The following is a 12,743-nucleotide window of genomic DNA, read 5'->3' as shown; positions in this document are numbered from 1 at the left end:
AAATGCCCTCGACCTGTTTATGGGAACAGTCTGGAATTACCTTCCGCTTACATTTGGACGTAAAAAGTGCGTTGAAAGATTGCATCTGATGAAAAAATAGTACCGTTAATGGGCACCTTAAGATTTTGAGCTGCTCTAATTTTATGCAGAAGGAGACACTATACACAAAGAAATCCAAACAGCAAGCACATGGAGAGATAGAGAGGCGTCAAACATACACAGACAAGCACTCTGCACACATACAGAATCACGCATGTATACAGAAGCTCCTGATGGTCACCCACCTGCTGAGTGAAGTCATAACAATGTTGTGTGTCCCCCCTCCCCCCCCCCCCACCATAGCAATAGAAAATAGCACACTTTACTAGCCTGCAGGCTAGCAACGCTGCTGTACAGTGCCGCCCCTGCAATGTCACCCGAGAGATCTAGTGGTTCCTCCATCAGTATGCCTTGGGGGTCTAGCTATCCTCTTTACAATATTCCCTTGTGGACTAAAAGTCCACCTCCCACTTTCCATGCAGAGATTGATACAGGAAGCAATCGGGGTAAGTACATTAACTACTCTCTCCCCAGTTCAGTGTCTATTCCCTGTTCTGCACTAGAGATGGTGCTGTGTCTGATTGTGCTGCCCTAAAATATACGCTACCCTGCATGTGCAGTGCTTCAAGATTTCCTATTCTTTTATGCTGCGGGCGATATTTCCGCAGCCATCCCTTCTACACTCTCCACATTTTGAGGGTATGGAGGGGACCGCAAACTACCTATGTGTCAAATTGCAGCTCCCCAGCACTCCTGATTCTTGAGATAGAGTTGTTTACTGTATCTTGGGAACCAGTGGGATTTTGGGGCCATTTGGCATGGAGGTAGTTAGGGGGGAAGGCTCCATATCCTTAAAATTGGTGAGTGTAGGAGACATGGCTGCGGAGATATTTGGGGTAATTTATTTCAAGTTTCCGCTGAGCATGCATGTTAGTCAGGAAGGTAGCTCGAGTGTGGCACAATCGGACACTGCACCGGCCTCCAGTGCATCATCCAGGTCCCAGGTAAATGATGTCATCGAACTAGGACCTGGCTGATAGCGAAACTGTGACAATTGGCTGGTTTTAATAACTAGGGTCAAAAGTTTTGAGACTGTACCAGAATAAGGGCTCAAACCCACTAGAAGCCTTTTCTTAGCGATAGTGATTTGAAAAAGCTCTTGCTAATGCAATGCTATGGGGGATTTTTATAAAATCACATTGCTCTAGTGGGATCACACCCATAGCATTACATTAGCAAGAGCTTTTCAAATTATGTGTAATAAGTGCTCAGAAAAGCGCTCCTAGTGGGTTCCAGGCCTTATTTAAAATTTGATTAAATTATTATTTACAATTCACTATCAACATAGGGATTTGTTTTCTGTATAACAATTTAAACATTTAAGATGTGACCTTTTATTCTTTTTATTATAGCCTTTATATGAAAATATTTATTACCCCATTGAACAAGACGAGGCTCAAGTTTCTGCTATATTAAACATTCCCTGTATGCCCAATTCTGTCACCCCTCCTATAAGGATGCCTTCCTCTACGCACGGTACGCTATTCAAGTTCAGGCCACGACGTGAATCTGTGGACTGGAGACGGATTGGTGCTATTGATGTGGACAGATTAGCAAATGAACTGGACTTTCAAACACTTCAAGACAATATCTTGGGAATTACTTTCTGCAATATAGAAAATGAGAAATGCCAACATTGTCATAGCAGCCTGGATCCTGTCCTAATTAAGCTGCTGAGACTTGCTCAGTTCACAATTGAATACCTGCTTCACTCCCAGGAATTCCTAACATCTAACCTACAGGCCTTGGAAGAAAAGGTCCGTGTAGCCATGAATGAGTCTGATCAACTACAAATTAAGTTAAGCAAGCAGACTGCAGAAATGAAATCGCTCAAAGAAGAGTGTAAGATGAGGAAGAAGATGATTGCCGCTCAGCAAATGATGATCAGTGCTACAGCTGGATCCGCTCACGAGGTAAACTGAGATGAAAATTACAGGGAATGTATTTGAAAGATAATACAGAGGGTAAGAATTAGTTAACCCATACCAGCAACATACCGTAGGTGCATACTTATCCTATATAATAATAGGCAACTGTCAATAGGCAGCAGGGACAGTTGTCTCTGTGTAGCTGTGTCCGTGCTTTTTGCTACTGCGCATGTGCGCAGCACGGACCCAGCCTCATACAGACAGGGATGGGGCCAAGGAGCCAGGCGGGCGTGTGAGCGGGCGGCTGGGTGTGCGGCGGGCGTGCGCAGTACATGCGGCGGGCGGCGGCGAAAAACACAGACTCTAGAGCACGTTTTTAAACGGGCTTGGGTCTGCTAGTGTCTCGTATAAATACACAGACCATAATGCACATTAACTAGCCACATACTTTGTGCGATACAATATCTGACAGATTTACTGTCAGATCCATTATTTCCAAAATGTCTGATCTGATTTGCGATTGAGATTTTGATCGATTTTCCATTCACTTCTATAACAAATCGTTAGAAAAATCAATTGGAAATCAGATATGTTGGAAATAATCGATCTGACAGAGGTGTTAAATTCACTGCACATTGATTGCTATGTTTGTTGTCCCCGTTTTATTGCCTGAAGAAGTGGGTCTGTTCCCACGAAACACGTTGCAGATTTTGGGGTACTATTGAATAAATGTATTCGTTTGATTTGATGACAGACCTTGGTGTCTAATTATTGAGGGGAAGTCCACCACTTTCCCTCTCGGCAATTTTTAACAATTTTTATATCAATTTTATTCTGCTGGCGCCTCTGATCACCTACCAGTATATTGTGTGTACCTAGCATTACATCAGGCATCACATCAGTTCCAAAACAGATCATAATCAAAGTGGGCTTTTACATTCTCAGTCCCAGAATGATAAAAAAAAGGACATTAAAGAGTGGGAAAAATAATGCCTGTCAGACTTTCATTTCTGTTTGTGTCATTATTTTTTTGCAATATGTTAATTTTATCACTCGTACCAAAGTCTAAAAAGCAAGGATGTCATTTAACTGTGTATGAAGGTCTTGATTGGCTAATGTCACTCTTCCTACACCACATACTGTCACTGATGGAGGATATAGTATCAGTCTATCCCTATCCAATTGCAGTCTGAAATGTGCACAATGCAATCCTGGCAGCGGCTGTAGCAGTTCCCCTTCTTTTCCCCCCAAATATCCTGAAATTCCCACTCCAGCTGTTTCTGGTCATGTGATAAAAATGCCGCCAGATCCAGTTATTCTGGTTTCAGCATCAGAAACACTTCTTATATCTATATATTGCTTTATAATGGTATATAATCCCTCACTCCCAGTGATGCTTAGCCTTGGCTGTTTAGCTATGCTGAGTTTTCCTCCCAGAGCATTCTGGGAGACCAAGCATTTTTACTGGCTGCGGAAGACAGTAAACAAACATTCCGCAGTGATGCACTTGCCAGCATAATAGATGTCGCCACCTGTGATACAAATCAGGGTGAGAAAAGATTTTGTAATAGGCAAACACTGACTTAATAATTTATAAATGAACTAGCAGACTCAAGCCCGTTTAAAAACAGGCTCTAGGTCTGGGTTTCTCGCTGCCCCCGTTACTGCGCACGCACACCCGGTCGCCTGCTCACACGCCCGCCCGGCTCTCTGGCCCCGTCCTCCTGTCTCTCTGTGGCTGGATCCATGCTGCGCACATGAGCAGTAGCATAAAGCACGGACCCAGCTACACGGGGACAGCGTGACGCAGGGACACAGGGGTTTTATTATAGAGGATATTGTACAAATAAATAAATGTATTAATTACATTATATATTCAATACAGCTCCTCTTTAGGCTAGGTGCACACATAGCAGAAACGCTAGCGTTGCGGAAACCGCTGCGTTTTTGCCGCTAATAGAAGCCTATGAGCTACAGGAAAAACGCATATAAAAAACACATATGCGTTTTCAAAGCTGCATTTTTAAAAACGCAGGTTTTGTTGCATAATATTCATAAATGCATAAAAACCGCACCTAATGAAAGTCAATGAAAACGCAATGGTATGCGTTTTTATACGCGTTTTTTTCCCCCAAATATTTTTGTTATGCCATATTTCCGCTTCCTGTTGTCCTCCTAGTGATTTGCATAATTGGAAATATAAAAACACATGAAAAACGCATTGCAAACGCACACAACATTAACATTAAACATGACATAAAACGCAGCCTTTCACGTTAAGTTATGTGTGCACCCAGCCTTAAGGAAACTACACTTGTAAAGACTACATCTAACCCCTAAAAACAAAAATCAAGCCAATGAAATTATCCCCAGAAATGGCGTTTTGTGAAATCATACGTACTATGCGTATTGACATCCTTCCTAGAGCTGGTGGTAATACATATCAGTCTGAAAAATCCAAGACTAAAAACTGTGAATTTCACATTTTCACAGTCAAATCAGCATAGAATTCTTGCTGACGCATTTCTCACAGTTATTGAAATACTTCACCAAAGGCGTCAGTATATAATACTGTATATCCATGACTGCTGTGATTCCACAGAGAAGTTTTTGAGCCAAACAAATCTGCAAAGACAACATAAACAGATAAAATACTGGTTTGTGAGGCTAAATAAATTAACTGCCATATACAGTATAAACTTTGTGTATAGTAAAGTTTAGGTATAGTAAACTAAAGGTGGCGATACATTATAGATTTGCAGCAGATTCGACCATCAGATCAAGTCAAATCTGACAGGAATCTATCTGATGTGTACCACACACTAGGAACAGATTTCCAATAGATTTCATTACGAAATCTATTGGAAATCGATCTGAATGCAATATTGGACCAGTAGATCCAATTCAACTCTATATTTTACATCCAGTCAGATAGACCAAATCGAATCGATCGATCAATCGATGGCTGAAATCGACCAGTGTATGGGCCCCTTAAGTGTCCAGGTTCTGGGCTAGAACTATTATAAGTATATGGGAGTAACGCCTGGTATAGTAAACCCGGATATAATAGAACTTCTGCTACAGTAAACCTGTTTTTTTTTCCCTGTGGTATTCTGTATCCAGCTATAGTGGAAAGTGGGCGGTTGCATATATAATAAGTCAGTCAGAAACCCATGAACCGTGGGCAGGCTGGCAATATATAGAGAGAGAGAGACTAGAGCAGTGGTTCCCAACCTGGGGGCGATCGCCCTCAGGTGGGCGATTTGGGTTCTAAGGGGGGCGGTACATTTGTGGGGGGCGATCAGTATGAAAAGGCAGAAAAAATAAAGTGTCGCAGTGTCACTCGTTTTTAAGAAAATTATGGGCAAAAAATATGATCTGTATAAAATATGCAAGTGTGCATGATAGAGTTGCGTAATTCCTCAGGGCTCGTTGGTCACGCGCCGGTGTAATGTCAGATATTGCAGCCCGGAAGCAGCCTTCCTCACTGAGTATCGCGCATGCTCAGTGGGAAGTTAGATATTATTTACCTGAAATATCTCTGCTTCCGCACCACGTACACTCCCGAAATTTTCAGGGGAGGGAGGGGACCCCCAGATCTAGCTCTGTGTTGAAAACAGCCCCGCTAGTTGCCGAGATAGGTTTGCTGCAATCAGTCTCGGGAACCAGCGGGGCTCGGGGGCTGCAATTCGGCACAGAGCTAGATATGGGGGTCCCCTCCCTCTCCTGAAAAATTCGGGAGTGTACGTGGTGTGGAAGCGGAGATATTTAGGACGTTTGGCTGCACAATTTAATGGGACGCAGGCTCCTACTGCGCATGCGGGGCTGCACAACGTGCAGGGCTGCAATAGCTGACATTACACCGGTAAGGGAATTGGCGCGAAGTAGTTAAGTCACCGACTATTTTTAGCTGGCAAGGTCACAGCACTACCCCCTCCACTGGCACCACCACCTGGCGTAAGGGTATACCGTACTAAGAGAAGGGGGGCGACAGGGGTGAGTCGTCTTCCCCTAAGGGGCGATACCTCATAAAAGGTTGGTAACCACTGGACTAGAGTATATATATATATATATATATATATATATATATATATATATATATATATATATATATATGTGTGTGTGTGTATATATGTATGTATGTATGTACAGTGCCCAGCAAGCAAATGCCTAGGTACACCTAGGTATGTTCCTTTTCTTCCTTTTCTGTCTGAAAGAGTTAATATCCAGGTATGCAAGTGGCAGTTTCTCTCCATTCAGGACCTTGCCAAACTATAGTGTAACCCTCACTGATAATGGATTACAGCCATAAAAGTCTCTGGGACAGGAGACGATGTGGAAGACTGTATCATTCATATGAGACAATTCAACATGAAACCTACATTTTAAGCTTTTTAAAATAAAGTACAATTTGTGCACACTCAGGAGTAGGATAGATACATTTTATCTCATCAGTTTATTTTCACCTCAAGTTTCTTTCTATAATCTATGTGCTTTAAATATCTTTCAATTTATCCTATTCTGTAATTTAACAGAAATTTTAATAACAGAAGCAGTACAGTACATTTTGTTCAGGAGGACGACTTTGTTTTTATGCATGAAATGTTTTATAGGTAGGGGACTATGTACATGGTAACCATGGATATCAGGGCAACCAGCGTATGATGGTAACAACATAGACTGAACATTAGTGAGTAACAATAAGTCTGCATTAGTGAAATCTCTGCTGTTCTTCTCCAACTTCCCACAAGCTTTTTCTCAGCAGATCTGTGTTGTATATGGTAAGTTTAGTTACGTCTCCCTATAATACCATCCCCTGACCATTGCACTTATGCAAAGGCTAGGACCACCATGGTTATATGACAAAGGGGTCAGGCCCAAGTTCCTGTATAACAGAGACCTGCCAGATCCTTTACATGGTAAGAATCTTTGAGCCCGGTTCCCACTTGTGTAAAAAACTCATCCATTTGGTATGTTCTCTATACCTCCAAGAAATGCAGGAAGTGGACTCTAATGTGAAAAATAGGATCCGCTTCCACTTGTGCAAAAAAACGGGTCACACAGAACGTAGAGTCCCAACCTGCTCTTTTTTTGCGGACAAGCAGATACATTGTCCATAGCCACCTATGGTGCTAACACATCCACCACAACAAGAAAACAGAGTGGACACTGTACTGATCCAATCGGAACTGGCCAAAACGCTGCCTTGCAAATGGAAACCAAGTCTAACTCAACCTAAGGCCTCGGTCACATCATACGCGCTTCCGTGTGCATTTGGAAGTGCGTATGATGTGCTGAAATGCAAGAGCGGCAGAAGGGCATAGACAGCTCTTCTACCGTTCACATCTACTGCACTGCGCAGCAGTATGATGCGCTATGAAGTGCTTGCGTACTGCTGCTTGCACTTTGCCTGCAAGCGCGGAGCTAATCCCATCACTGTCAATGGATGGGATCAGCAGCGCAGATGGCATGCGATCGTACACATTGCGTTCTGATCGCACAGCCATCTGCGCTGAAGAGATGTGAACAAGGCCTTAGGCCTTGTTTTCATCTGTGTGCTTCTGTCCGCTTTTCAGAAACATGTATCAATCTGTAACATTAATGTGCTGATAAAAAAAAAAAGACAGAAGCGCATAGATGGAAACAAGGGCTAATGTTACAGAAATTATTATTTATGGTACTTGTTTGTGTTCACTTGAGATCAGGCACATATTGCATTACAAGATAATAACTTGATGTTTTCAAACACTGAAGACATTCTGATACTTGGTATGTTTAATAACTTCCAAATGTTATGTTACTCCCCCATGTAATAACTTCCCATTACTATTTTTGTATTTGTTTTTGTTTTAGTGTCAACACTGCGAGAAATCTTTTGTGAACTACGGATATTTAAAAAGCCACATGAAGAGGAGGCATGCTGAAGATATTATATTGGGTAAATAATGTTAATAGCCTTCTAGACCTCCTAGTTTGCAGATGCAATTTTGATGTTACTGCCGTCTGAGATTGGAGTGGTGTCAGGCAGAGCATGTTTCCCATCTTCACACAGATGATGATAAGATTCAGTACACAAACTGTAGGCATTAATGCTGAACAGCAACAGGTGATAGAACACAAGGTAACCCCTTTCTATAGATTATTCATGAAGCCGACATTCACATGACAATCCCTTAAGCCTTGTACACACATCCAATTTTCATTGGAAAGTGACTGCCCAATTTTATTACCTCCATGTAGTATGAGAGCCAACAGATTTTGAATACTATGAACAGATTGTGTAGGTAAGCACTCATACTACATGGAAGTGGTGCAATTGACTGGCTAATCGAAATTTGATTTGTGTACTAGGCCAGTGATCTGCAAACTTGGCTCTCCAGCTGTTAAGGAACTACAAGTCCCACAATGCATTTGCCGTTATGAATCAGGCCTGAAAGATAAATCGAATTTAAACCGAAATCGCGATCGCCAAGATCACAATTTCGGAATCGTCAAAGCGGCGATTATCGCAATCACATCATTTCCACATGGGGGAAGTGTGAAGAAGCAGCTTCAAACTTCCGCAAAGTCCTGGAGCATGCGGCCGGCAGTGTTGGACATACCTTCCGCACTAGTCCAACGCTGTCCATCGCCGTCTGCCAGCTCTTGTGCTTGGCAAAACTCTGTCATGTGACATACAGGAAGTATGCCGTGCATTAGAGCCTGCCAGGAGGCGAAGTGTATAGACGGGCATTGCTGGACTCGTGCTGTAAGCTATGTCCAGTACTGATGCAGCTTGGAAGACAGAGGAGGCACAGAGTGGGCACAAAGACAGAGCGGGCACAGAGGGGACACAGAGACACAAAGGGGTCAAGAGAGACCCAGAGGAGGCACAAAGAGAGACAGGGGGACAGAGGAGGCACAAAGAGAGACAGGGGGACAGAGGAGGCACAAAGAGAGACAGGGGGACAGAGGAGGCACAAAGAGAGACAGGGGGACAGAGGAGGCACAAAGAGAGACAGGGGGACAGAGGAGGCACAAAGAGAGACAGGGGGACAGAGGGGGAACAAACATGCACAGAAGGGGAACAGCTTGATTTGAAGGAATTTGTGAATCAAATCAAATTGCAATTTTGGACAGAAAACGCTCAATTAAATTTTTTCCTAAAATCGTTCAGGCCTATTATGAATCATGACTGTGACTGTCAGACTCCTGCAATGCATTGTGGGACTTGTAGTTAAGCTGGATAGCCAAGTTTGCAGATCACTGTACTAGGCTTTAAAGGGAACCTTAACTGAGAGGGATATGGATGTTTCTTTTTAAACCATGCCAGTTGCTTGGCACTCCTGCTGATCTCATTGACCAAAGTAGTGGCTGAATCACACACCTGAAACAAGCATACAGCTAATCCAGTCTGACTTTAGTCAGAGCACCTGATCTGCATGCTTGTTGAGGGGCTGTGGCTAAAAGTATTAGAGACACAGGATCAGCAGGAGAGTCAGGCAACTGGTATTATTTTAAGAGGAAAAATCCATATCCATCTCAGTTTAGGTTCCCTTTAATCCTCCCTACAGAATAGATAACATAGTGCTGCTCTCTGCCATAAGCATTGGTAAAATTGCCGTGTGCTACCTGCGCACACCAATTTTACCGCTACTTTGTGCATCAGGCCCAGTTTCTACTGTTCCTATGTTTATCATTTGGTTTCACTGCTTACTCACCTGCCCATAACAAGCATAGGTGCCAGTGAAGTTGGTGGTCTCAAACTGAATGCTCATTTTAGGTCAGATATTATCAAAGGAATGAAGCCATAGGTTGAGCACTACATCCAGTAAATAAGCAAGTCTGGAACAAGTTTATTCTGTCACGATGGGTTTGCTGTCAGAAAAAGGTGTGCAAAATGTCTGAAGTGTGTTCTTGCTGTTTATTCTTCTACTGATATTTGGAAAGCCTTGTCCCTTTGTACAAACAAGTCAGTGTTAGTGAAATGAAGTGAAAAGTGCTTTAGCGAGATGGGCTATAAAAACTCCTCAGCCCATGTGTTTAGCTCTCAGAGAGAGTTCTGCTCCAATGGCACACCGCCTCATATACGGCATGTAGGCCATTCTCAATGGAGTAGAACATTTCATTAGCTGCCTGTCAGCTTACTTCTTCAACTGAAAAGCCAGTGCCCTAGTTGATAGCATAAAATGAATTAAAATGTATCAAGGGAAGGTAGACGTAGCTGTGCAAGTTTCCAGTAGCGGAGAAAAGCCATCCACTGCTGAATAATAATCATTAAGAGGAAAGCATTTATCAGTGGTTTTCTAACTGCACTGCATCCTAGCAGCTTTACCTCCTGATACAGGGCCTGACTTACCAAGACCTAGTTCAGACTGATAAGTGGGTGCCACACAATTCAGCCACCCAGCAACCAGGGATCAAGCACCACATAGATGCTACCAATGCAAGCAATTTACTGTAGTCATCTGTCTGTGGTTGCTAATTAGAGAGCAAAGGTGATTGTGCAGATCTGACCTGGATGTCTGAAAACAGTTCAGACAGAATAGATATTTTCATGTGTCTTTTTGGGGGCCAACAATGGATGGTGCCCCTGAGTGGTGTTGGTGGGCTAGGGTTGTCTGCTGCTACACCTGCTTAATGACCTGAGCACCCTCATAGTAAGGTAGCCTTTAAAACATACTGGGCCTAATTCAATTAACTTTTTCTTCTAAGTTTTCTCCTAGGAGATAATTTTCATCTTAAAGGGAAGATCCAAGCAAAATAAAAAAATGAGTTTCACTTACCTGGGGCTTCTACCAGCCCCATGCAGCCATCCTGTGCCCTCGTAGTCACTCACTGCTGCTCCAGTCCCCCGCTGGCAGCTTGCCGACCTCGGAGGTCGGCGGGCCGCATTGCGTACATTTTTACACATTCCCGCTAGTGCAGGAACATTAACACATACATTTTTACGCATTACTGGTTCAATGCGTAAAAATGTAACCAGTAATGCGTAAAAATGTATGTGTTAATGTTCCTGCACTAGCGGGAATGTGTAAAAATGTACGCAATGCGGCCCGCCGACCTCCGAGGTCGGCAAGCTGCCAGCGGGTGACTGGAGCAGCAGTGAGTGACTACGAGGGCACAGGATGGCTGCATGGGGCTGGTAGAAGCCCCAGGTAAGTGAAACTCATTTTTTTATTTTGCTTGAACCTTCCCTTTAAGGAAAAAACAACTTTACAGCACTCTGCAATTGAAAAAGTACCAAAAAGTAGGTGAAAAAGTACTGTCTAAATTATTCTAAGTATTTTAAGAAAAAATAAAACATACTACCTGATCCGGGAGGCTGGCCAGATCACATAGAGCGCCTTTCCGCTGCTACTTTTGCCTGATATCCTGCAGTTTAGGCTTTGTGAAAAAAATGATGGCCGGGGTCACGACAATGCAGAATCAGCTCTTTGCTCAGCACAGAGTACTGAGAGGCAGGGAATAGGCGGGGAGAGCCAGTGAGATGGTCTGAGAGGCAGGGAAGGGGCATTAAAGTGATCTAAGCAGCTCCTGGCTTCAAATAGCTGAAAGGGCTGCCATGTTTCAGGAGTTCAAAACCCCTGCTGCTTTTACAGTGTCTTATAAAGTATATAATCGGGTGAGGTCCTTTATATGGTAAAGGGCCAAAACCACAGTCCTCTTTATCGGGCAATCCACCTCGCCCACTTGAACATATGTTTCTTTTAGGCAAAAGGACTCAAATTTATAACGCAATCTTGTAGTGCAAAAAATAGAAAAAACGTTATTGACACATAGCAAAAAGGATCTTAAAAACAATTCTTCAGATATACAAAGTTAGTCCTCATATAAAAATAATGAGCTGACAAATGTTGTAATTTTGTAGTTTGGCTTGATCAATAAATAGTTGTAACCTTTACAGGCATACGTTTTAGAGGCAACGACACATGTTCGTTTCGGGCTTTTTTTACACAATACAAGCTGTACAAGCAATACAAGCTGTAACCAGGCTGCCACTCCGAGAAACTCGTTTCTCGGAGTGGCAGCCTGGTTACAGCTTCAGGCCAGTGGGAAAGCCTCTGTGTGCGTTTGCTTGGATCAGACGCCACATTTTCTTTGTTGCTGTTGTATTTTCCTGGCTACTTTTTCACTTGGTTGAGCCGTGCAGAATTATATACTACGGCCTGATGAAGGGCGCTTGTATTGTGTAAAAAAAGCCCGAAACGAACATGTGTTGTTGCCTCTAAAACGTATGCCTGTAAAGGTTACAACTATTTATTGATCAAGCCAAACTACAAAATTACAACACTTGTCAGCTCATTATTTTTATATGAGGACTAACTTTGTATATCTGAAGAATTGTTTTTAAGATCCTTTTTGCTATGTGTCAATAAAGTTTTTTCTATTTTTTGCACTACAAGATTGCGTTATAAATTTGAGTCCTTTTGCCTAAAAGAAACATATTTACAGTGTCTTATCCAGGCTAGGTGTGAAATTCTTCAAGTGCGTCTTAAGCCCCATCTACACGATACGATTCTTTGTACGATTCGATTACGATTCTATTTACGATCCGATTAAATCCGACATGTCCGATCGGAATTCGATTTGATTCAATTCGATTTGCCATTGTTTTAAAATGGCAAATCGAATTCAATCGAATCGATTTCCGATCGGACATGTCGGATTTAATCAGATCGTAAATAGAATCGTAATCGAATCGTACAAAGAATCGTATCGTGTAGATGGGGCTTTATGTTTTCTGTTTGAAGTACAATGGGGAAGGCTCAGGGTTTGTTTGTGGTCAATTAAGTC

At 42.7% G+C, this 12,743-nt stretch overlaps 1 protein-coding gene across 5 annotated transcripts in view; it reads left to right on the top strand.

Annotated features, from left to right (window-relative positions):
* The window catches only part of DZIP1 (DAZ interacting zinc finger protein 1), a 68,759-nt gene that overhangs the window by 7,916 nt on the left and 48,100 nt on the right, over positions 1-12,743 (top strand). For all 5 annotated transcript variants that reach the window (XM_068267928.1, XM_068267927.1, XM_068267926.1 and 2 more), the window contains exons 2-3: positions 1,452-2,012; positions 7,821-7,905. In XM_068267928.1, coding sequence (XP_068124029.1) covers positions 1,527-2,012; positions 7,821-7,905 — 571 coding nt within the window. In that variant the 5' untranslated portion in view covers positions 1,452-1,526. The remainder of the gene's footprint in view (positions 1-1,451; positions 2,013-7,820; positions 7,906-12,743) is intronic.

Source organism: Hyperolius riggenbachi, chromosome 2 (assembly GCF_040937935.1).
Source record: "Hyperolius riggenbachi isolate aHypRig1 chromosome 2, aHypRig1.pri, whole genome shotgun sequence".
In the NCBI taxonomy this organism is placed as follows: Eukaryota; Metazoa; Chordata; class Amphibia; order Anura; family Hyperoliidae; genus Hyperolius; species Hyperolius riggenbachi.
This window is presented reverse-complemented; position numbering and strand designations above follow the sequence as displayed.